Here is a 26,868-nt window from a genome sequence, read left to right on the forward strand (position 1 = left end):
TTTCAATTGGACTCACAAAATTCAAATTTTAGTTATGAACACTCTCAAACTGCTGAGCAAGTCTTTGAGCCTTTTGTTCATTGGATACAAGAAAACGTTCACCATCTTTCAAAACTGGAATAGGCTTTGAAGGTTTTTTTAAGAATCTTCGACAGCTCCCAAAAGGGTTTTGAATATGGTTTCAATTTTTCAACTTTAGTCTCAAAATTTTGATTTCTCAGAAGAGTAAATCTATGTTTAATCTCTTTCTGTAAATTTTTATAAACAGTTTTAAAAACAGGGTCACGAGAACGTTGATATTGACGTCTGCGGACATTTTTCAAACGAATTGAAGATTTTCGTCAATTATTGGTGACTCAAATTTCACTTGAGCCTTTGGAACAGAATAATTCCTGGCATCAACAATTGCACATTTTAATGCTTCCAAAGCGAAATCAATATTCACTTCGTTTTGCAAATCAAGCTCATTATTGAAATTTCTCTCGATATGAGTTTTGAACTTTCCCAATTAGCCTTGTTATAATTAAAAACAGAGCTCATAGGGTTTAAAACTGATTCATGGGATAAAGAAAAAGTTATTGGAAGATGGTCAGAATCAAAGTCAGCATGTGTGATCAAATCACTACATACATGACTTTGATCTGTTAGCACCAAATCAATTGTTGAAGGGCTTCTTACAGAAGAAAAGCATGTAGGACTATTCGGAGACAAAATAGAATAGTATCCTGAAGAACAATCATTGAATAAAATTTTGCCATTGGAATATTTTGAGAATTATTCCATGAACGATGTTTAGCGTTAAAATCGCCGATTATAAAAAATTTCGAACGATTTCTGGTGAGTTTTTGTAAATCACCTTCAAAATAATTTTTGTGCTCGCGTGTGCATTGAAATGGTAAATGGCAATAAATAAAATCCCGAGTTCAGTTTGAACTTCAATTCCCAAAGTTTCAATAACTTTCGTCTCAAGATGGGGAAGAGCACGATGTTCGATTCGGCGATGAATAACAATTGCAACTCCACCGCCGGAACCCTGAATCCTATCATATCTATGAACCACGTAATTGTGATCATATTTTAATTTAATGTTAGGTTTCAAAAATGTTTCAGTAATAATTGCAATATGCACATTATTTACTGTTAAAATATTAAAAACCTTAAAAAATATTGAATTCAGAAGAAATAGTTACCACAATAGGTGGAACTTTTTCCTTTTTTAAAGAATTGACATTTTGTATAGTTTCATTACTCATAACTTCCATTTCACCAGCTTCTTGCTCAGGCAAAATATCAAAAGGATTGTCACTACAGACACTCGAAAAGTCAGAAAGAGATGCCTCTCTTTTCCTCCCCGCAGCGATGCGTGGTTTCTTTTTCCGTCCAGCCATTTCAGGTGATACGAAAAAAGTTAAAACAAATGTTAAATTCAAAAGTAGGTAGTCTTGAGAAAGACTGATGGGAAATAACTTTCAGGTAGTCTTTAAAAGATACACTGACAAAACACAAACTTTGAAGCTATAGGCAGTCAAAGACCAGTCCACAAGCAACCGAAAAAACGTCTGATCTGTAGGACAGTTCAAGACGCACTCCTCATTGCGTGTTTTAAAGAGCTTGCATAGAGGCAAATGTTTGTGTTTTTCTCTGACGCTGTTTACAAATCGTGATGTGATTCCAAGACGAGTAGGACATCTGTGTTACTTGTGGTGAGATTCGATCGAGATCGACTCGCTTGTTGACAGTATTGGGCGTGTTGTTCATATGACACATTTATTCCGTATGCGTACAACAAACTAATACACGAACACCGGCTGAATTGGAGATAGAAGGAACGGCTTGAATGTACATTACATGCGGCAGGGGGAGTCGCCCGCGCAGCGCATGTACAACATATGCGACGGTGTTGTTTCGTAACTGGAGATGGAAAGAGAGCATTGTTCGACAGAGAAAATTTTGCATGTGGTTGAAACGTGCATTATTAGATAGTCGTACTCTCGTAACACGTGCTAAACATGTGACAGTAAGTGTTGTTACTTGACTGGAGATGAACTTTATTGCTTTTTAAGTAACAGATTTGTTAGCTAAAGAGTCATTTCACGTTATTGCTAATTAAGTAATACGGAAAAACTTTGCGTGTACCAAAGCTCGTTGCGCTTTACTAGTTCATACGCCTTTTTGAATTATATAAACGGATGGTGTGTCGACAAGTTGTGTTTTCTAAACTTGTCGAAGACCTGTCTCAAGGTCAACCTCTGGTGTGTTGTAGATCGCAATGGCCGTAAAAGCTTCCCTCGACAACCTCAGTGAACAGAACAACATACAATCCACTTCTAATAAAATCCAAATCCAACTTAAATTCCACCTAAATCGAATACAAATCCTATCCTAATCCAATCCGGATCCAAATCAAATCCAATTAAAATCCAATCCAAATCCTACTAAAAACCAATCAAAATCCAGTACAAATCCTATCCAGATCTATTCCAAATCCACAAATCCAATCAATACCCACTCTATTTTCAATCCGAATCCAATACCAACTCAATCAAATCCAAATATAATTTAGATCAAATCCAAATCTATTTCAGGCTCAATTTTAATTCAATCCAATTCAAATTCGACTCCAATCCAAATTCAGTTTAAATCCAACCCAAATTCATTTCGAATCCGATCGAAATCCAATCAAAATACAATCCAAGCCTAATACAAATCCAATCCAATACCAATCCAATTCAAATCCAAACCCGATCCATATTCAATCCAAATCTTATTTAAATCCAATCCAAATTCATTCCAATCCACATCCAATCGTTATCCAATATAAATCAAAAATTCAATCCAATATAAATCCAAAATCAAAATTCAGTTCAAATTCAGTCCAAACTCAATCAAAATCCAATACAAACCCAAAACAAATCCAATCTAATCCAAATCCACATCCTATTTTAATCCAATCAAAATCCAATCAAAATTCAATCAAAATCCAATGAAAATCCAGTCTAATTCCCATCCAACTCCAATCCAATTTTAATCCAAATCCAGTTCTAATTCCATCTAAAATCAATCAAAATCCAATCCGAATCCAACCCAATTCCAATCCAATCCCAATCAAAATCCAATCTAAATCCATTCTTATTCCATTCCAAATCTAAATCAAATGGAATCCTAACTTACAACACAGGTTTTGCTCTAGAGTTCAAACTAGAAAAAATAAAAAAATTTAGCTTTTCAACCTTTCCAATTAATTTTGGTGTTCCTAGTGAAGATAATTTTTTCAAAGACTTAAATGAGTTTTCCAATCAACCAACGTAGAAGCGACGAACCCGGCGAGCTATAACTATGCGGCATTTTGACGCACTTCTGCCTTCACTAGGGGCACCAAAACTCACAGGAATGATTAAAAAGCTGTTATCATTTCAGAGAAACTATTATGAGCTATTCGACCAGAGTAACGGGTGACAATTGAAAATCTGTCATTTTTTGGGACTCTTTTACTCCACAACAAACAGGCTCAGAGAGAAATGAGAATATGTATATGAAAGCTCTATCTTTCCTCTTCGTGCCAGTATTTTTTTTTTGTTTATGCATGCTAAATTCGGTTCAAAATGGCGTTCAAACAAGTAGCATTTCGCATGTACATTGTACAGTTCGCTATGAACCTGAACTATAATCCGCCAGGAAACTAGTGGAAGACCGGCCAGAGTAGTGGACAGAAAAGGAATATTTCCTTTTTGTCAAATCATGATTCAAGCCTAATGGTTTGGCAATCAAACAAATTATATACCAGAACGAATGTTTGAACAACATTATGATTCTATTTCTTCCAAAACTTTCGGCCAGAGAAGATATCATCACAATACGCCAAAAAAATACAAACGTTTCTGAACAATCAATCGACTCCATTTGTACCCTAAATACGCAAACCTACGAATCAACCTCAGTGTCTTCCAATCAAAGATTTCGTTGAGATTTTGAGTTCCTGCCGGTGCAAAAACAACTGGAAATCAACGATTTGCTAACAGTTAATCGGACTTGAAGGCCCTACAACGCTCTTGTTTCGGCATCATAAGAAAATTTTGTCGGGAGGCCGGTAACGGACCTTTCTCAAATGTTAAATATTTTTTGTTAGTTCACAATGAATGTATCTTCATGAGAAATAAATTACTTTTTTTTTCGAGTTTTTCTACCTTTTTTCGACGGCTGTAGAAAAAAAATTCAGAGATTTTAGTTGTCACCCGTAATCTTATCCAAATCCAACATCATTGTAATAAACATGAAAAAACGATTATTTTCATCCAAAAATTTTTTTTTTTTGCGATGCAGCCATTATTTTTTATTTCCTAAAGTGAACTAATGACACATGTTAAAGTCACTAAAATATGATAAATAAATCAAATAGATAAACAAATGAATAAATAAATAAGCAAAAAAAAATAATAATTAATAATGATTTAATAAACCAATACCTAATTAGATGAAAAAACAAATACATAAATAAAAAATAAATAAATAAATAGAATCCTTTAAAGTTTCGAAGCCTCAAGTACGTTATGTCCTCCAACATAGCAATTTGTTATCCACTCCACTTTTTCTAGTTGAATCGTTTACCAGGAAGCCACATTTTTGAACAGAAAATCAATTCACCCCTTTCAGTTGTTGTCCTCCCATTTTCCATACACTTTTGATTACCTTTAATGTATAAGGAACATGTATGTCAAGTTTTGTAAATATAGGTCAAAATTCTCCGGAGATATGGTAAAACATGTATTGTATATAGATACTAAGACAAAAACCAAATTTTTTTCAGGAGCATCAATTTTGCTCAGAATTGCAGAAACTGGTCTCCAGCCGAAAAAGAAAGACTTGTTTTTCTATTCGTCCATTAGGGTGTCTTAGTCTTAGAACAGGGTTTGATTTTATGTATTTCTTAGAGGGACCAGAAATATTAAAAACGTTTCCAACCGCTTGGTCGCAGGTAGTCGCAGGTGGTCACGGCAAAACTCTTATGAACTTGTTAGTAGATACCTAAACCACGAAAATAAACAAAGGCCTAGCCCAGGAACTCCGGGGAGTAAAAAGATTCCGTCCAACAGAGTTAAAAATTTTTTTTTTCATCTTTTTTATTATAATAAATAGATATTGTTGTTTCAACCTAGTCACTTAACCAAGCATTTTCCAAAAATTCTTATCAATAACGCTTATACAATACACTCAGTTCATGAAAAATTTTTTTTAGCATGTCAAAAAAAATTTTGTATCAAAAATTCAAAAATGTATCTTACACCCATAAGCTGTGACATTCGCTGATTCTAGAATCAGGAAAAAACCCAACACGCACAATCAATATCGTTGTAAGAGGAGCCTCGTAGCCACAGAGTCCGCTTTGATAAACGAGTGGTTTGATTATTAAATAACTTTATCATGAGTTAATTCTCTGGCTCCTCACCACATACCCTTTCTTCAAGCTGAACTCTTCAATACCCCCGTTGACTTTCCTACTAAAAACAATAAGTCTCTCTTGTAATAGAACAGGTCTGAATGACATGTGATAGTTCTCTTCAGGGAATTGTAATTATAGCGCGATATTGGCTGAATAAACAAGGTTCCGATAAGATTCCTTGCTGTTGTGGTTTAAGATTAAGAGCTTCTTCATGGAATTTTACCATTAAGAGCTTCTTCATGGAATTGTGATCGTGACGCGGTGCAGGCAGAAAGAATAGGTTTTGATAAGACTCCTTCCTCTTGACATAAAAAATCATTTCAGGCTGGCAATAAACTTCCTAGGGTGTACACCGACTCAAAAACATCGACGGCGGTGGTGTATGTGAAGTCGACAGTGCAAAGGACTAGTTTGAATATTCACCTTTTTCTACACTCAAAAAGATCTCGAATGCATTTTTTTAAATATTGTTCTCTAAAATCCATCCCCTTCTCTAACTCTTGCCAGTCTATAAAAAAGTTTATGTTGTACGTTTTTTTCCTAAGAGTGCCTATTTTGAAATGTTCAGAAGAGTTTTGGGCAGTTAAATTGTCTATTCAAAAATCTTAATTTGAAAAAAAATTAGATGAACTATTTTTTAATCTAAAAACCGTTGAAATATTTCACACACTAAAAAATAAAACTCTAAACATCTTCCTGCATTTAGTCGAGCTTAAAACATACCTCCAGCTAATTCCGGTTGATTCCGGACAGTTTAATTCCCTGCGGGAAAGCTTAATCTAGCGGCTGAAACCTTCCGGCAGCAGCACGCCTCTTCCTCTTGGCTTGGCCTCGCCTGCCTAGAAATCTGCAGGTCATTTCCAATCCGCACAGTGCATCCGGGTGCACTGGTGGGCCCGTCGGCACGGGCCAACTGCAATCATCTCCAGCGGAGTGTAAGCAATCGAAAAGAGATTAGATTGCCATAGTCTCTCTTATCGAAACTATATCCCATCATCGACCCGGCGAGCGAGGGCGAACGAACGGGAAAAATAGTTATCAAATGGGAAATATTCCTTAAACCCTCATAGTTTTATTCGGCTGCCTGTCTCCTCGTATCGTAGTCACATACATGCCCAAACTCCGGGCCAACGGTAGCCTACGGACTGCTAACTGCACTTAGCGATGGGTATGTGTATGCGTGTGTGTACTTTCATACGTATGCAAGCGGGTTTAGCGTAAAGCTATACATGAAAGTCCCTTCCTTCGAGGCCGGAAGGTGCTCAAACATGGACAACGAGCGAGTGAAAAGCTCATAATCTCTGGCCCTGCCAAGTCGCTGGTGGGCCGAACTAAGCCGGGCGAGAGTCCGTGCGAACCGTCAGCAGCAGCAGCACCAGCAAAAGTGCAGTAGCCAATACCTCCGGCGCGAGGAAGCGGAAAACGCAGCGAGCGGATTAAAATATCGTCAGCCGCCTAGAGGTACAACATCGAGACCAGGTCGGACCGAAGTGAAATCGACTCGGGCTCATAAAAAGGTTGATCTCTGGCGGTTCCTACCTTCCTGGAGGGAAGGTGCACTAGAATGTGTTGCACACCGTAAAGCGAAGCGAGTTTTAATCGTGCGTCGTGAAACTGTATTATTTCTGCGGTGGCATATCGAAATTACCATAGGCTAGTGTTGCTTCGCTCGGAAAGGACACACCAGAAAAAACGTAAAAATCTATTGATAAGCTCGTCGACATCCTGGTTCCGAACTCTGGACCACCAGCGCCCGAGGTTCCATAGAGCGGTATTTCTCGCGTATCGGAAAACGGAAACGTGTAGCAACAAACCGGAGATGGGAGGAAAACCTCCAGATAGGAAAGTCAGAGTTGCTTTCGCCCAGTAGCTCAGTCGAATCGAGAGAGAGAGAGAGAGAGAGAGAGAGAGAGAGAGAGAGAGAGAGAGAGAGAGAGAGAGAGAGAGCCGTGGCATAAAAAAGACGTGCTAGCTTCCCAGTAACGACCGATGACGGGCCCGATGATGGTGGGGTGGCCGACAGCCGGCAGGCAGTGTTAAAAACGTAGATATAGAAACGAATTTATGGGTCAGTGGAAGATTATAGTCCGATAATTGCGAAACGGTTTGCTGCGCTCAGTCGAAAAATGGACAAGCATAAATGCCATTAAAGGCAATCTCGTCCGCCGAAAAGTCTTTAATTTTATCTAAATTTCGTCCGACAACGGAACATTAAATGGCCAACGCTCGTCAGGGCTGCCTGCAGCTTGTAACGCTAGACAGCAGGACAGCGGGGGGTAGAGGGATTTTATCGTACCCGACGAATGATAATTAAACATAAAAACTATCATAAAAGCCGAGCAGAATGCTCACCACGTAGCTCCATTATGAGCCGGTTATGAGGCCGCGGAAATCAAGACCAGCTTCAGGAAGACAATGAAATGCAACAATGTGGCGACCTTCGCTCGCTTTTTGGGCGTTCGGTTTCCGCAGTTATTCGTTTTTGGCTGTGGAATCTGGGACGGAACCAATAACTGTTTTGATCGACTTATGCAGTGTGTTATTAAACGATTCTACACTTTCGTAATAACATTAATCTAACTCTTTCCAGTTTGAAATCGCGATTTATTCCGTGAACAAAAAACTATTCCAACGAGAAACAATTGACTTCCATTCCTTCGTTGCTGGAAATGCTAATCAGCACGCACTGCATTAACTAATGAAAGCATTCTTTGTGCAAAATTAAAAAAGAATTTTCTTTCTGGCCAGACCCGCAAAAACTACACGCCACAATTCGTCGGATAGTCGCCATTCATTTCAACCCAAGGCTGCGTAGTCCGGTCGCCCTGGGCGCCCCTCGAAGTCAAAAACGAAAAAGTTTCCACATTTTACACCCACTCCGGCATTTATCCACCGAGTCAGACCAATCGGAAGCCCGTCGACGCCGCCATAGACGCGGTCACCCACAGTTCGCACCACACCGAGGAGACCAACACATTCGACGGCACCCTTCCCATTGCCAAGTTCCAGATTATGAACTTTAGGCTTAAGTCCCAGGCGCGGGCGCGTGATTCTGCTCCCTTTCCAACCACGGTCCTTCGAGTTACGCGCCACGCCGCAAAGTGATGAGCGCTTGTCATAAAATAAGCAGAGCGAACACCCGTAGCCACCGTCGTCGTGGCGCTTTCCGTTGCACTTGAGTTTTATTACGAACTTGCTGATCTCGACCATATTTTCCGCGGCAGTCAGTCCCTCCTCGACTGTCGGACGCTTGTTATATTCCGCTCTGCTTGCCTAATGCACCGCGATAGATGAGTGTTATTTCATTCGTTTCGGCTGCTGCGGCCACGCAAGATCCCAGCATGAGAAGTTGTTCAACTATGAAAAGTCCCCCCAACCCCTCCCGTTTCTTCGCACCAGCTGCGGTAAAACTGAATGAGCTGGAATAAAGTTTTACGATGCTAAAATATTTGCTAGTACAAAGTACCGGGTCACTCCATTCGCCTCACGGTACGCAGCGACTGTTGCGCCAGCCGGGGTTCCTTGCAGGTTGAGCAGTAAAAGTTTGAAAGTGAGATTGAGATTTAAATACTTTATTTTTTCTTCTTCTTTCTTTGAGAACTATAACTACTTCGACTTATATCAACAGCAAATCTGAACCTTTTAAACGCCATATTTCTATTTACTATTGTGAGCATCACTGCGAGCCATTTTTCCGAACCGACTTGAAAGGATGAGAAGGAAAATTTATGGTGTTCTTACCTGAACTTGACACCTCCTCTGCGTCCCCTTCGGGCCTAGCACAGCCTTCGGCTGCTGTTATACAACATGCAAAGTAACGATGCAAAACTTTTACGAGCTCAAAAAGCCGTCCTGATGACCATTGACCCTACCGAAGCTGTCCGTCTTTGTGCCGTTTGTTTAACTTTGTTCTTTACCATTCTCTTCTTTCTTTGTCTTACAGATCGAGGATGCTATGCTGATGTTTGACAAACAGACCAACCGACACAGAGGTAAGTCCTGCGGCTAGAGTCTTGTTACGGCAAAGTGGCTGAGAACTGATCCGATCTCATCCCTTTACATTGGGAGGGGTAATGGTGAGAAGACAACACAACAAAAAAGAATTTGCTTTCTGTTCGACTGCCCTCCGGATGAGGTTATACAAATTGTAAACAGACAACATCAAAGCCCCTCCGATATTATTACAGCTCCGATAGATATAGATAACAACTCAGCACCACCACTTTGTCAACTGAAATTGTCATTTTCAGGGGGCCAACACAACTATTTGATTTTCCAATTTAGCACTCACTGTTTGATTAACATGCGAATAGTTTCCGACTGACCCTGCTAAGCTAACAAAGTGGGGCACAACTGATAAATATGATTATGCTCATTTGGTTCGCTTTGTAGTTGAGCCGATAATTTATTTATTTGTTTCTTTTTTTTTTTTTTTCAATATGCACACATACACCGACACACAAGATCGACCGAATTATCCGCTCACCAGTTTCAATCAGTCACGCTGCAATGCCATTTTCACTGCAAGCGCGGAAAAATCGAATTTATTAATTAAGCCATATTTACGACTGTTCAACACAGCTGGGAGATGTGGTACGAGGTGCTGCTTCCCCTATCTAGCAACGGAGCGATGGCGTTATGAATACGTTTGATAATGATCACTCAATTGAATTTTCGCCGAATGCGAAATTAGAGTAGTGCTGCATTCGATTTTTGGATTGTCCGCTTGGGTGGAAGCATTGATTTTTGCGGTATATGAACGGTTTACTGGCATGGAATGTTCGAGTGCTAAATGTTTAAATGCACGGAATAAAATGACGTCCTACTTTCGGACCAATTTGTGACTGTTTATTGACAATTATTGAAGGAAACAAGAAAAACAATCTAGTATAGATATATAATAGCAAAATATTACACATAAATATTAAATCTGTACAAATCATTTAATTTGGGTATAAATAACATGAATTGATGAAGCGCTCTTTTCTTCAACCACTCACCGCATAAAGTCATCCAAACAGATCATCCAAACTTTCACGCATCTACCACAACCTGGCATCCCAAAGGTACGGTCTTTTTTTACTGTCTTCTAAGGATATGTTGTCTGTTGCTGTTTGTTCGTGATACCTATACGCGCTGGCATGCAGTCCGATAGTCACATTGATAACGTATTGGCAACAGAGCATCACAAAAGGAAACGAAAAATGTACTCCGTGTGTCGATTCGGTATTATTTGGAAGATGTCTTCGGGATTGCGAATGAAGAAAAGAGAAGAAGCTGTTTTTTATATAGACGGACGTTCGTGTACGCACCGGAGACATTTTCCCTCTCTATTTTTATTTGTCTATGATGGATGTCGTGTGACGGCTGTTAAAAAGACTGTGGGAAGAAGAAGCGTAAAGACTGCTTGGCACCTTACCGACAACCCTCGTGCAAAGAAAAGCAAACTCGGCAATAGAGCGGCTGTGCACTGAAGGATGTGTGTATCGCATACCGAATGTTATATACAACCATACATGTTCTCGTCGTCGGAATAAGGTGAACAGCAAAGAAGAAAAAAAAATAATCGTGTACGGGGAGCTACACGGCAATGTTATAGTCGCAATATATTTTATGTGACGGCTGTCTTTATTTTGCCAATACCAACACTGTCATAGAGGGACGCTTTCGGATATCATCATAAAACTGTCATCGCTTAGAACGTTTTTCCCCTAACCACAACCACGAACGTTATCGGCAAAAAGTGGAAAAATCGGAGCACCGAGATGCGACGATTCACAGGTTGAGCGAAGCAGAAACGATCCTACACGGCTATAGACTATTTTACAAGACGTTTCAAAAGTCAATTCATGAATAAAATTTTAACAGACAACATGAAACAGCAAATACCGTTTATCCTACCCTACCAGTTCGTAGAATGGACTTCAATCTCTTGTTATTTGCCTTGAGAAAGGCAGTTTGCTGTTCGAAATCTGATATGCTGATTGCAACCTTTGTGCTACCCGACAACGGGGGAATAAAGGCACTCTGATAACACACTGAAATGAACCGCGCTGCTGCTGAGACATGTGACCAAACGAGCAAGTGATTTGTTTAAGCCGAAAGCAAATTCGGAAAACCAGCTGATTCTGGTGCAACCCGCTATGCTACGGCTAACTAGATATATTATTCTGTCGCCCTTTTTAGAGAAAGCCAGCAAGCGAGGACGTAATTTTCGTTCCCTTTTCGTCAACAGATTTTCAATTCACTGATATCCCTATGAGGTAAATCAAAGAAAAACGTAGTTCTACGTCAAAAAAATTGCTAGCAGAACAAAAAATATGCTTAGCAGAATCAAAATAGTGTTGAGTTGGGTCGTGTCACGTCGACATACAGTGTTTGAGTATGGTTGATTGGAAAACAGTTTAGATATAGCAATATTTATCCAAAACCTAGAAAAACCATAAAATGATTGAAGTTGTAGATCATAGTCGCAGATCAGGATTCATCACGGTAGATGATGTGAATAGACCACTACCAGTATTACGCGGAGATTAAATTGTATAGCATTCTATATAATAAAATTATGTACGTAGAATGAAAGTCTCTAGACAGGCAAGTACCGCCAGCGAAACTTAAATGTCATTGCACCAAAAACAAAACCTATCGGACTTCATTACATGTAAACCATATTCGAATACGTACTACGGAACTAATTTCCAAATACGGATGGTGTAACATCAATACCCTTCTATACGTAATCTGAAAACTAGGAAAACTCCTGGTGACATAATTACCAAATCAAAGCGAAGCAAAGCCTTGGTGCTACATTCCGATTCGCAACTTGACCTTCTGTTTACTATACACAGACTTCGCAGCCAACCGTTAAGTGTACAGGACAATTGCGGGGCTAGTGGTACGATCCTACTGACACTAACAGTCTCTCCCGAGTCGAGACTCGAACCTACGACGACTGGCTTGTTAAGCCAGCATCGTACCTCGAGACCAGTGGGAGGGAGTTTACCATTCATATCTATTCCGACGATGTCGGTGCGCAGTAATGTAGGCAGTCGAAAGTTTTACTAGTGAGTACTTGTTTAAGTGTCAAGACATCACAAATGTGAAATAAAAACGTATACTTATCCTGCTGAATCTGTTTTAAATTCGAGCGCCTCCACAGCCTGCCGTAACCCTACACAAGCTGACGATAAAAAGAGAATAATTCAAACAAAAATAAATATACTAAAATAGTTGAAGAGGTTATTTATAAGATACGACCGCGAGACTGACGTAGAGTTACGACAGCCTGTCATTTGATTGTGAAGTAGTTATTTTTTTCTTTCGACTCACGCGTATTATTACATGCTGTTTGCAGTCTGCTAGCTGTTATGAATGCTGAGTTGTTCTGATAATGTTCGATAAATGGTATAAAATGGCACCGTGAAAACAACTAAACGAAATTTTTTAGTTGGTCTTAGTTTCCGCAAAACTGGGGACATGTCTGCATATTGACAATGCTGAGCTGCCACACAGAAGCGAGATGAAAAATCTAGCGCTGTGGAAGTGTGCTGTTTGGTTTATTGGTACATCCACTCGCTTTGGAAGGCAGAGACATATTTGAAATTGCCGCCTGCTGCTGCAGCTCTGCTGCCTGCTGGTCGATACAACTCCCAATAAATCATCCTTTTGCAACAGTGATCGAATATACCGCTGCCATTGCCAATATTGCTACCGTGTTAGAGAAAGTAAGCATTAAGGGACCAATCAGAGGTTGAAATCTGCGTTGCGTCGGACGTTGCTGCTCTAACAAATTTGAACTACGTTCAAATGCGACTTTGTTTCGAAAAAAAAAATAGATAAAATGAATCATCAACAATATTGCCCATTGATAGCTACAACCATGTTCATATTTCTGATGAAGATCCAATACCGTTACAATAAAAGTACTCGTCTTTTGAAGTTATCCACGCAGCAAGCCTTTTTGCAATTGGCAGTACCGTGGAATGGAGCGAAATTGACCAGTGGGGTGAAATTGATCATCTGAAAATTCGTGATAAAAATACTAATCAAAAGATATTGCTCTGACAACACTAGGCAATGTTAACGTGTCCTTAAACGCACCTTTTGCATGATTCATATACCTGTCAAAGTTAACCCTTGGATGCCCGGTGCAATTTTTCATATTTTCGAAAAATTCTTCTAACTCAGCTCAGCCCAATCTGATCAAACAAGTTTTCAAATAGCAAAAAAAGTATTGAATTTACTTAAAGTAATCTTAGTTGAGGGTTAATAACGTTAAATTTGTAGAAGTGAGTAAAGTTTGATAAAACCTCAAAAAATGTAAATTTCAACAATGATCATTCCACACCATTAGAGAAATATTGATGAGTTCGCAGGAAACCAAAAGATTTAAATTTCAGAGCTAGTTTTAGAGCTTTTGTAACAAACCGAATTGAAATTGGTCTAACGACGATCAAATAAGAGCAAATTTAGCAACAAGCAGCTCGTGAACCAAAATAAACAAATTTTAACCTGAAATATCGTTATTTTCGTTTCCAAACTAGCTGTAAATGATATTTTTCAGTACAGAAATCATTTATCTTTAGCATATCGAAAAAAAGCACATTGCCAAAAAAATGTATGGATTTCAATGGTGATCAATTTCACCCCAATTTACCTTATAGTACCTTATAGAATTATCGAATTTATTTCATGAAGTAGAGGATAGAAATTTCACCAATAGCCATAGAGGTTTACTGGAGCACGAACCAGTACTTGTTTTAAAGTTATACTATTTCGGGAAAAATGTACATGAAGCTAGTTAATTGGAAATTGTTATAAAAATTGATCAATTTCACCCCGTTCCATGGTACATGACACGCAGTACAAACAGGCATACAGGCAGACGAACCCGGTAAATGTTACTCGGAAGGAATCCGAAGGTAAGAATTTCTTCGACAGGTACTGAATGCAATTGCTTGCAATCCAGTATTTTTACATTTTGTATCATGAATTTTTTCGAAGAGCCCACCCCATAACGCAGAATGTCGTCGACAGTGAGATTCTCCTCGGTAATTACACCGTCAATTTTTACATCCTTGGTAGGCATGTACATAGGATGTTCAAAAAAATCGATGTTGGAGAAGTCAAGGTGCTCAGCCTTCAATTGAACGATAATGTCATTTATAGTATTTTTATAGAACATTTCGACTTTCTAAAAAATTGGTTCCAGGTTGCCCAAACGTGATTTATGAAAAAAATTCTTTTTTTTAGCCACAAACCCACTCTTATATTATTTTCAATTCTGTTCGATTCCTGAATTTTTCTATACATTTTTATATTTATTTTTGTGGGATTATTTTTGAATATTTTGCATGGTTCAGTTTAGCATTGCACTCAGTTATTTGACTCACAGAGCCCACTAAACATCACAGAAAAATTAGTTTTTCCATAATTTTTAGATCAAAACACAAATAAAAAATTGATTGATTAACAACTGAAATTATCGTTGCAAAGCGGGATCTATGAGAAACATTTACATGAATAAAGATTCCTGAAATTTCATCGGTTGGTTGAGATATTGGCATTTTTATATTTGACGTAACAATATGCATTTTAACAAATATGTCAAAAAAACCGTTTTTTTGGGAGATAAAAAATGTTAAGAAAACAAATGCATTTTTGGATGGTTGATAACTTAGTAGAAGCTTTAAAAAATTCAGAAAAATCTGCGAAAAAAGTAAGAACGGAAATTGTGGTTTTAGTGCCGTCTAATAGAAAACTTTATGTTGCTCGTAATCTGTAAGAGATAGAAACGTGATGTCTGCAGTAAAGTTACTTGTTTTAAGATAACCTAAAACTTTGTCGAAGACACTTTGCGTCTATATTATTCTGATTTAAAATTAAATTTTTTATCTCACTCATTGGTGGATTGATCACCCATTTTTCTACAATAAAAGACCCCTTTTTTCAATATCCTGCAACATTCCCGAACATACCTTATGGCTATAAGCAACATTTGAATCCCTATTCAATAAATTGCAAAAAAAAACATAAAAAACTATGCAATGGAGATATTGAGCCTTAGTGGCAAAGCAATTGTGGGGCTAGCGCTACGATCCTACTGACACTAACAGTCTCTCCCGAGCCTAGACTAGAACCTACGCTTGTTAGGCCAGCATCGTACCCCGAGACCATTTGGGAGGGCTTTAGTGTCCTTTTTTTGAAAATGCATAGTTGCCTATCACATGGGAAAACGCCTATATCTCAGCCCCCGATAAGATATCAAGGATTTTATCTAAAAATAATAAGAAAAACTCATCTTTTGTGATGTTCAATGGGCTCTGTTTGTCGAATAATTGAATGCGATGCTGAAATAAACCATATAAAATATTCAAAACAATCCCACGAAAATAAAAAAAATATATGGAAAATGAAGGACTCGAACAGATTTGAAAAACATGCAAAAGAGTAGAAAAATTCATTTTTTTTAATCACGTTTGGGCAACCTGAAAACCAATTTTTTAGAAAGTCAAAATGTTCTACAAAAATGCTATAAATAACATTATCTTTCAATTTAGGGCTGAGCACCTTGACTTTTTCAACATCGTTTTTTTTTTTTTGGTCAGCCTAATGTACACGTGACACTCACTCGTGAATAGCTCATAGCTGACAATTGCGTTTGCTTACTTCATGCTACTCACGACAACTCGTAGTTTGTTCGGCCTCACCTTAGTGATTTCGGGTTCGCTACGAAACTATTTTGCCAGGGTTTTGCCAATTTCAATAATATTCAATGGTTTATTTTGGGGCCGAAAGAAAACAACGAAGGGACCTTTCGAGGCATCTGGGTAAAATTTCACCCGTACCTCCGGAACCTTCAGCAATGGCCTAGGTACAGGAGAGGGTACCGGGGAGGGTACCAGGGAGGGTACCAGGGATGGTACCAGGGAGGGAACCGGGGAGGGTACCAGGGAGGGTACCGTGAAAGGTACGGGGGAGCTAATATGAAAGATTTCAATATATCCCTCATTTGTTTACCACTCAATTAATGAATATCGAATGAAAATGAATATTTCCAGAGATTTGATGGCGCCTAAGGACCGCAAAATGGCCCTAGATGACGTTTTGATTTTGAGGAATGGTACCCAAAGGCCAAAAATCACCTTAAGGCGCCATTTCAAATCCCAATAACAATTTCTGGGTTCTGAAGCACAGCCTAAAACGACCAAATATCATCAAATACGAATATTTCGGAAATCAGAGTGTTATTCCGAGGCCGGATTTCCAGTTCGAAGAGAACGTCTTACTGCAAAACCCAAAAAGATCATATGTCAACCAATACGAAACAGAATGTTCAGAGGCGAATAATCAACTCAAGATGCCATTAAGCTATCTAGCTTGGTGACTTTAGGTAAGTGGAAAATAATTCAGAATGGTCAAGCAATCATTCAACATGAAGATTACCGAATCCGCGTTGATGCTCAAATATCGAATTCTCATATCACAATTTCTGATTTAAAAAAAAACAACTCAAAATGGTCGAGTACCAAAATCCAAAATGGATTTTTCCGAGATGTAGCCGAGAGACTAGAATCGACCGCAAAAAACCATTTTAAACCAAGACAGAGTTTAAAGAGTAGTTTCTTGTTTAGAAAAAAAATGTCGAAAAAAACTAAAAAACAACAATTTATAACAGATTGGCTAACATGACAGAAAGTTAGGGAGGCAAAAAACTATTTTGAAAATCAGAAATGAATAGACAAAAGTAATGAACCCGTTTAGTTTGGAAATGAAAAAGGCTGAAAAATACAAAAATAGTAAGCAAAAAGATCGAATATATAAAAAAACTGTCTGTCACAATCTCAGAAAGTCGAAAGGTAACAAGCCAGAAAATTAACCTGAAAATTAGGTGTTAATTTTTCTATGCCATCGTAACTTCAATTTCAAAACAATTCTGCATGCTCAGTGGCAACAATTGTAAGCCTTCGCCTTTCATAGTCACAATTGTTGTTTACCGAGCAGATCCTCGCTCATGTGTTCATTATTGTCTGTCTAGACTCCACGAGTTAAAATTTTAATTCCTCCTGGCATTTGTTCGTACCTAATTTGAACGCAAAGAGTTACTATAGAAAGCCCTCCGTGTCGTTGCCGTCATCGTCATCACCATCGCCGTCTTCGCAGCCTTTTGCGTGGAACATAAAAAAAAGGTATATAGGTATAACAACTTTCCAAACAATCTAAATCTCCAGCCGAATTCCCAATTGAGCACAACGGAAAAGTTATAATTGAAAATCTCGAAATTGAACCTTCCTTTTTTACCTCTCTCTCTACAACTCGCATATACCCTGCTAACAAAACTTCAAACCCGCTTCGGAAATCGGATCAACCCGAAGACCGCCGGGATCCCAAAATGCACCCGGCACCTGTCGGCTATTGTACTTCCGGTGGTGATGGAATGGAAAGAGTAAGGAAAGGCTCCGAACGCCGAACAAAGCCGAGCGGAGAAAATTGAAAAGTTGCAAAAATTAATCGTGAAAGACAGCGCCACTAGCAGCGCGTTATTGTGCCTGGCTCTAATCAATAAATTGCACGTTGGAAATAATACGTTATTTTGCTGCCAGTTTCTTTGTCCGCCGTCTCCAGCAGCTTGCGTCTTTAGGTTTAATTTTTCTTGTCGACATTTATCTCTCGTCCCTCCGACTGGCGTTCTATTCTGTACCCGAAAGTCCACTCCTGAACCCCAGCAGCAATTGTCATTCGGGAGACCCACTCTAGTGATTTCGTTATCAGTTTTATTGCACATCTACCAGGAAAATTGTATCGAATTTCCTCAGTTCCTCTCTCTGTCCATTACCTCGACTCCTATTGTAGGTGCGACATTGGCTTAAGATTACTTGCTCACTGCAGCGAAGATCCATTTCAGCTTCCACCGCTTCTTCCGCTCGCGCTACAAATTAAAGTTTCAGGAAAACCAAATTGAAACTGAATTAAATAAAGTGGTCAGAAGATAAAAGTTATTGGATCAAATAAGCTAGCTGAGCTGAAATGAACGCTCGCTGGGGTATCGGTGTTGGACCGCAAATTGGGAACGGGGGACCCCTTCCCGGACGCGACACAAGGGAGAAAGCGACACAGAGAATTAAATAAATCCCTTCCAAAAGTTACTTGCCGGACACAGCTCTCACACAGATCAGGGACCAACAACGAGTGTCACCGAGCTTTGCTGCTCACCGAGGACGACAATTGGTGTTGTTGTGTGTCTTCTGATTGGTGTTCGGCATGGCACACAAAGTGAATTATATGGAACACCGGAACGATGGTTGCGATGGTTTCGATGGGAAAAGGACACCATCGTTAGGATGGAAGTTTCTCCTTTTTTTCTTTTCCTTTGCTGGACCAGGAATGTCCGAGTGGAAAGAATGCCGTGCTCAATCGAGTGGCAACGACGGACCAGTCAGTGGAGCTTTTTCATTCGAAAGGTGACTTAGTAATTAGTAGCTTTGCAGCTGTCGGTTTTGTCCCAGCTCTGGAGTGCTTGAGTGGTTTGGTTATTTTATGTCACGACATATTGGCTATGAAGGTGATGCTAAACACAATGGGCGATTGTTGACACAAAATGTCGGATGGGTGGGTAAACTAGACCGAATGACAATCAACTTCCGAGAATAATCGGCTCAGCAATGACAGTTGTTCGTACCTTCTCACTTCTTTTTTTTTTTCGTATAGCCTCTAGTATTTTTCAAACAATGTTTCCTTTTCAACTGCAGCCACACAGTACAACAATGTACTTACCGCTGCGAAGAACCGCCAGTCAAACTCAAACACGATGATAAAGCAAAACTAGCTCACATGAAACATCATCGATTGAAAATGAATAAAAATTTCGCCAACTATTGAAGCTTTGTGCAGAGCGGCCTTCCACCTGTGTGGTTCTTCCCTCCGGGCCCTCCAGTGCGCTTATTTTTGATTGCAGACAACATTTTGTTTGGTCGATGAATCATGCAATTTTTTTTTTTTTGCACAAACTGGTCCCGGATTGGATGGATGGATGGTTAGTTTGTGTACAGCAGCGGGAGTGTCTGACTGACTGGCACACTATTGGCTTTTCAGCAACAATATTTCAGGATAGATTTTCCCCATGTCCAAATAGACAGGAAGGATTCGTGGCGGCTTTTCAGCAAATTCGTTTTCATTCATTTATTTCATTTCAATCAGCCTACGATTGTGGCAGTTGAGCTGGGAGGGAAACGGTTGGAATCGTTGAAAAAAAAAACGTTGAATTTTTAAAGTATCAGTAATATTTTCAGGCGATGATATTTTTATTTTGCTGACTTTCAAGCCAGAGCAAATTTTTTAAAGTAAAATGTTAACAGTGGAATCTGTGCCGGAAGTGAAAATTCCATCCCAACATTAATTCGTCCTTTCTGACCGGAATGCCACGTGCATGAGGTGAAATAAAAAATCGATACGACCGGCAGGATCCTTTTTCGGCATGGCGTGTGCGTGTGCAAATTTTCAAATCTGTTCGAAATTGCCACCGTTTCGACAAAATGTACGGTTATATTTTTTTCCCGGTTGCTCTTTTTATTTTTGTGTATTTTTTACTGTCAGTTGGGACGTAATTTATATTCCATTGGCACGTTTAGATAGATCATGCTACCACGTAATATCCAGATAAATTAAATTTCGGAAACTGACGTTAACGTTTGCTGTCAGTTGTTAATCGAGTTAGTATAAAATGTATTCCTTTTGGCAGATGGATAAATTACTTGAATATAAATTTTTAGTTTGTTCAAAACAGTCTTATTAGCTTATATGAGCCGCTACGAACCAGAGTGGTCTAAAGACCATTTTTTTCGAAAATGAGTTTTTTGCATATTCCGCATCTACACAAAAAAACTGTACTTGGGAGATCGAAAATATTTCAAAAAATCAAACTTTAAAGGTGATTTATACCATGTTGAAATTGCGTCCGAAACAGAATGGCCATTCTGTTAGTTAACAGAGTGGTCTATGTACATAAATCGGTGTAATACTATCATGTAACACGTAACATGTAGCATAATACATGTGATCAGTAACATGTCACTTGTTATGTACAAGTCACACGTAATAAGTAACATGTTACACGTAATGTAACACGAAAAATGTAACATGTAAAATATTATGTAATAAGTAACATTTTGTGTTACATGTAATGTTACACGTGACATCTTACATGTGACATGCTATATGTATCATATAACATGTGACACTAGCCATTTTATACGATTTACCGTCATTTTCATTGTCATTTACCAGGTTTGTGTACATAGACCACTCTGTTCCGAAACGATTCGAGGTTTCCAGTAAATATATATATGAAGTCAGAGTGGTCTATGTACATTGGTGAGATAAAATCACCGATTTCGCAAAAAAACTGTTAATTTTATGTATCCCAATGTTAAACCATTTCATAACCTTCATATTAGAACATTTTGTTTGAAAGAATCCGTTGAACAGAATTTTATTCAGAGATTTTTTGAAAATTGCTACTCCTGAACAATTTTCTCGATGGCACATAGACCACTCTAGTACGCAACGGCTCATATATAATCAACATCGAAAATACGAATTTTTCATTCCGAAATTAATGACTAATAAGATTGAAACTTTCTTTTTTTATCACTTCTCTTTCTCATTCTGTCGTCTACAAAGCTCCTCCTCCTCCAAAAGTTTCTCTGCAAAGCCAGTTATGAAAGGTAGCAAACAAAAATTTTAACTTCATTTCTATTTCTAAGACAGTACCATACAGACGGAAAAGTATGGTCGCGATTAAGCAAGGAAAGGTAGAATCGCGTCCATTTCGTGGCGGGCTCCAATTCCCTGTAGACCAAATTCACCGTTTATAGTGCGAGAAATATTGCTTAGGTGCTGGAGCGCCCGTCTCTTTACTAGTTGTTATGCAATATTTAGTAGCTGATAAAGTTCTGAAAATGACTAAAGTAGATTGAGTAAAAAACAGAGAAGAACCATCCCACGTAATATGCAAATGACAATCTGAAATGGCAAGAAATTAAACAAAATTGACGGATGTTATTATTATTGCCCCTCAAAATCGTTTGATTGTAAAGTATTAGTTATTTCTGCCACTCGCCAACAGCAGTACAGAATTTGATTCGAATATACTTGTTACATGATTGGTTTACCTTTTGCGTATATCCAAAAGTTTTAATGGGGGAACCGCTCTCATATTCATCCCAGCACCTATATTCTACTCATAGCTCTTATCCGTCGAATTTACCATTAAATTTTTCGATTTTTCTTCGAAGTAAAACTTTGGACCACTTGGCTGAATCGAGAGGTAAAATTACTTTTAGTATGGAAAATAGTTCAATTTGATGGTGAAGCGGACAAATAATAGGTGTTGAGATAGATATAGGAGCGGTTCCTCCACTTAATAGAAATAAATAGGTACGACAAGAATGAAGAGTTTTATTTTTTCAGTTAAAAACCCCCGTTTCTTGATTGTAAACTCACGAGTGCCATAGTACTGAGATGTAGAAAACTCATTTTTACTACTTCAATACAAAATATGAGATCGTCCTAAAAACGACGGTTGGTTTTAGTTTTCACAAAGCTGTGGACATGCCTGTATGACGGTGCTTTCCACACAGACGGGCTACCCAAAATCTAGCGCTGCAAAAGATTATCCTTAATCACCAGTGCGCTATTCTCCGGTTTCCTCTATCCGCACCACTCCGTCCGCCCGCTAAGGAAGGCTGCAAGATATTCGAAATCGCCGCCTGCTGCTCTGTGGCTTCCCGCGGCTCTGCTTACTGCTAGTTGATTTATTTCCCAGTAAATCATCCTCTTGCAACATGGATCAGATAGACGATGGAAACTACATTTCTGACTGCTAGCTTTTAACGTGAGTACTGAAAGTTATCATTCCAGTAGGTGCGTCGAGTAAGCAGAACAACTTATTGTAGACTTGAAGCTGTACCGGCCGCGGTCGAAAAATGAACACTAAGAAGGAAAGCGACAACGAGTGGCAGGAAAACTATCAACTTCTTCAATCATATGATTATGGGGTGCTTAAATGTGCCATTAATCTTCACTCTGGATTGTTTTTGTTTTCGATAACACGTGATGACAAACGATCATTTATACATGCAACAATTAGCAGTGGACAAACGGCTGGTGGCGAACGCTGGAAATCTAGACAGAATCACTAACATTTCGGAACTTGTTTAGCAATGCTGTGCAGTGCGGTGTGCCGTTTCCTCTGGTTTTTCCTTCTGCTGTGGATGGCTGCGATCGAATGAGCGGGTAAAAAATCTTACAAACGTATTTTTTCAATCGTCGTCTGCTCAACCCTGCTGCTTGCTGCTGGTCGAGCTAGTCTCCAGTAAACCATTATCTCGTGATCGGCTACTTAATAAAAACAAAATTTCTGCATGCTAGCTTTTACAGGTGACTACTGAGAGTTTCACTTCTGGTGAACGTGTCATTGTGTATTCTAATGAGCAATACAACAAAACCAACAACAATAAATCGTTTAGAAAAGTCAAATCGTTCGTATACATCAGTTTTAGCTGACAATTTCGAGACGCTCGCGATGTTTTCGGTTTTTCAATTCGCACCCAATGTTGCCTCAAGACGTAGTTATCTGTATCTTTTTGGCTCAAAGTCATCTAAAAATACCAAAACAAGACTCTCAATTGTGCTCTTTTTCTCCCTATGTGGACTCATCACTGTGACCAGAGACATTTTGATCTATTGTAATATTGCCCAGGTATATATTATTATATATTATCACCATTGAAGTTTATATTATTATACATTATCACCATCGAAGTAAATGATACGCTTTTCATTCAAATCCGTGCTTATGTGTAAGAGTTTACTCTTACGTACTTCAGCAGCCTAGAGCCGGGGTGGCTCGTGCCGTATCAAGAATTTTCCTCCATTCTACTCGGTCCTGGGCTACTCGTCGCCAATTTCCAAGACGTCTCGATACTCGCAGATCCGCTTCAACCTGGTCAAGCCATCTAGCACGTTGGGCCCCTCTATTCCTGGTGCCGGTGGGGTCCTTGAAGAGAACCGATTTTACCGCGCAGTCATCCGGCATCCTCACGACATGCCCGGCCCATCGTAGCCTCCCGACCTTCGTCAGGTGTGCAATTGAAATCTCTCCAAGTAGTGTCTGTAGCTCGTGGTTCATACGCCTAAGCCACTCTCCGCTTTCGGTTTGTACTCCACCAAATATTGTCCGCAACACTTTCCGTTCAAATACGGCCAGTGCACGCATGTCCTCTGTGAGCAGCGTCACGGTTTCGAGTCCATAGAGAACTACGGGTCTAATTAGGGTTTTGTACATCGTCAGTTTCGTGCGGCGGCGTATGCTCCTGGATCGAAGCGTCCTGCGAAGGGCAAAGTAGGCTTGATTTCCAGCTTGAATACGTCGTTGGACCTCCTTACTTGTGTTATTGTCGGCGGTTACCAGAGATCCCAAGTATACGAACTCCTCTACCACTTCGAGTTCGTCGCCGTCCATGACCACCGTCCGTGGGAGGCGAATGTTAGTTTCTTTCGAGCCTCTTCCTATCATATACTTGGTTTTCGACGCATTTATTTCTAGTCCAACTCTTCAGCTTCCACTTTTAGTCTGGCGTAGATTGCCTCCGCCGTCGCTGAGTTCCTTGTTATAATGTCCAGGTCGTCTGCGAAGCCTATGAGTTGACTACTTTTGCTGAAAATTGTGCCTCTCGTTTCGATGCCCGCCCGTCGGATTACAACCTCAAGGGCGATGTTGAACAGTGTGCAGGATAATCCATCTCCTTGTCCAACCCTCTGCGCGCTTCGAAGGGGTTCGAGAGTGTCCCCGACACGCACACGTAACACATCACTCGGTCAAAAGTAGCTTTGATAAGTCGTGAATGTTTATCCGGAAAACCGTAGTCGTGCATTATTTGCCATAGCTGGTCTCGATCGACTGTATCATACGCTGCCTTGAAGTCCACGAAAACATGATGTGTGGGCACGTTGTACTCCCGGCATTTCTGAAGGATCTACCGGAGAGTGAAAATTTGAGCCGTAGTAGCGCGTGCTTGTGTGAAGCCCGCTTGATACTGCCCTACGAATTCTTTCGCTAAAGGAGATAGACGGCAGAGTAGGATCTGGGAGAGGACTTTGTAGGCAGCGTTGATCAGCGTAATGCCGCGGTAGTTGCTGCATTGTAGCCGATCGCCTTTTTTATAGAGGTGCTCATCGAAGAACTGCTGCCACCTATCAACCACCTCGCGCTCGCTTGTGATCAGGTTTCCCTCCACGTCCCTACACATATCTGGACTCGGTGTGTAGCCTTTACGGGATTGGTTCACTTTTTCAAAAAACTTGTGTGTATCGTTAGCCCGAAACAGTTGCTCCAGATCTTCACGATCTCTGTCCTCCTGCTGGCGCTTCTTCCTCCGCAGAATCATGGTCAACTCATTTCGTGCTCGTCGGTATTTGGCCGCGTTCTCTCTTGTGGCAATACTTAGATAATTTTTCCAAGCTCTTTTCTTCCTCTCCATCGCTTGCTGGCATTCCCCGTCAAACCAGTCATTTTGTCGGCTCGACGATACCACACCTAGTGCCGCGGATGCGGCCTCTCCAATGGCCGAGCGTAGCTTCCCCCATCCATCGTCGAGAGTCGAAGCACATAGCTCTTCCGTGGAAGGTAGTGCCTCCTCAAGTAAGCGCGCGTAGTTCTCTGCAGCCTGCGGGTTGGTCAACTGCCGGATGTTTGGCCGGGGAGGACGGTTCTGACGTGTGTGAAATACCGTGGATAGTTTTGAGCGCACATGTACTGAGAGTTTACTACTTTTACCCTTTTCAAGCCTACTGCTCTGCTATACCGAGCCTCTTTATATCCTACCAATATCGCCAAATTGAAATTCCCTGGAGTGGTACTACACCTAACGTTTCTCTCTGGCCAGGTAAATTCTAAGAGGGACTTATTATGTCAAAAGGAAGGAGTCTTATCGAAACCTCGTTCCTCGTGCCAATATCACTAATTACAATTTCCTGAAGAGGATAAATATTTTTGAAAACAGTTTTATTATAAGAAGGACTTATTTTGTTAAGAGGAAGGGGTCTTATCGAAGCCTCGTTCCTCCAGCCATAACCTCGCCATAACTGCAATTCCCTGAAGAGAACTATTATACGTTACTCAGACCAGTTTTATTATAAGAGGGACTTATTTTTGTTAGGAAGAAAGTCGGCAGGGGTACTATAGAATTCAGCCGAAAAAAAGTATGTGGAGAGCCTGAGAATAAATCCATGTTAAAGTCCTGTGACAACCCAATGGCCTGATTCTACTAAGATTCGAACCCACGACCACTCACTTATCAAAACGGACTCTGTAACCTTGCGGCTACGAAGCTCGAAAAAATAAAGGTCTGAAAGAACGTCTCTGAAAACCGAAAAAATGGGAGGTTGTATTCTAGCCACGACCCGACAACCGTCATAGCGTTAGGCACACTATTTACAAAAGCATTTTTTAGAGAGTCATATTAATAAGTCAATAAATAACACTACACTACTTCGAGTAATAAATAATATGCACGTTTTGTTCCGTGCTATGATACGAAAAACATGGCTGTGATCGGGAGCCTTTACGTGGTTGTGAAAAATTCCATATCTATCAACCTATTTCAAGTAAGCAATATCCCAAATCGTCACGATGGCATCAATCCATGTACTTCTAACGTGCTATTGGTTCTTAATTCATACATAAACATACGATATCACAGATTGAACAAAATAAGGAAGTATTTGTTTTCAAGTCTAGCGCTCGATACCTTTCGAAAAAATGATTAATCTTCAATTACTTGTTTAATTACCTTGTGAAAGGCAGTTTGCTGCTCAAAATCTGATATACTGATCACAACCTTTGTGCTGCCCGACAGTGAACTTCGCTGCTGCTGAGGCAGGTGACCGGGCAAGTGATTTGTTAAGCCGAAAGCAAATGCGAAAAGCCAGCAATACGCTGCTGCTACTACCGTAATCCGCTGCTAAAAGCCTAAAAGGTCGAAAATGAAAATGATATATATTTACTTAATATTTTTTCAACGGCCATACAAAGTAAAATTAGGCCCAAGTGAAATTGAAAATCACCGAAAGTTGTTTTTTAAAAACTAACAAGAGTCTAAAGAAAAGCTAAGCACAAATTTGGTTCAAGAGTTGCGTGCCTGAGAGTCTGTGCACCTCCTGCTATCTGTCTCTATCGATCTATCGACACATACAGAATTTTGTTGTCCTCCGGCCGCACAACTGCAATATGGACAAATTCCATAGTCTTCCAGGCTTGTGTTAGCCTAACACGCCCTAATGTGCGTATTCAGCGGTTATGTAGTAGTTATGTAGTACCTCATTTTTATCAATCCAACAACATAATGATTATTGTGATTCATCTTGTGGCTACA

At 39.8% G+C, this 26,868-nt stretch overlaps 1 protein-coding gene across 2 annotated transcripts in view; it reads left to right on the plus strand.

The window, feature by feature from the left end:
• The window catches only part of LOC129726076 (RNA-binding protein Musashi homolog Rbp6), a 1,668,991-nt gene that overhangs the window by 1,380,765 nt on the left and 261,358 nt on the right, over positions 1 to 26,868 (plus strand). For both annotated transcript variants that reach the window (XM_055682685.1, XM_055682686.1), the window contains exon 8: positions 9,381 to 9,429. In XM_055682685.1, the coding sequence (XP_055538660.1) occupies positions 9,381 to 9,429 (49 nt within the window). The remainder of the gene's footprint in view (positions 1 to 9,380; positions 9,430 to 26,868) is intronic.

Source organism: Wyeomyia smithii, chromosome 2 (assembly GCF_029784165.1).
Source record: "Wyeomyia smithii strain HCP4-BCI-WySm-NY-G18 chromosome 2, ASM2978416v1, whole genome shotgun sequence".
In the NCBI taxonomy this organism is placed as follows: domain Eukaryota; kingdom Metazoa; phylum Arthropoda; class Insecta; order Diptera; family Culicidae; genus Wyeomyia; species Wyeomyia smithii.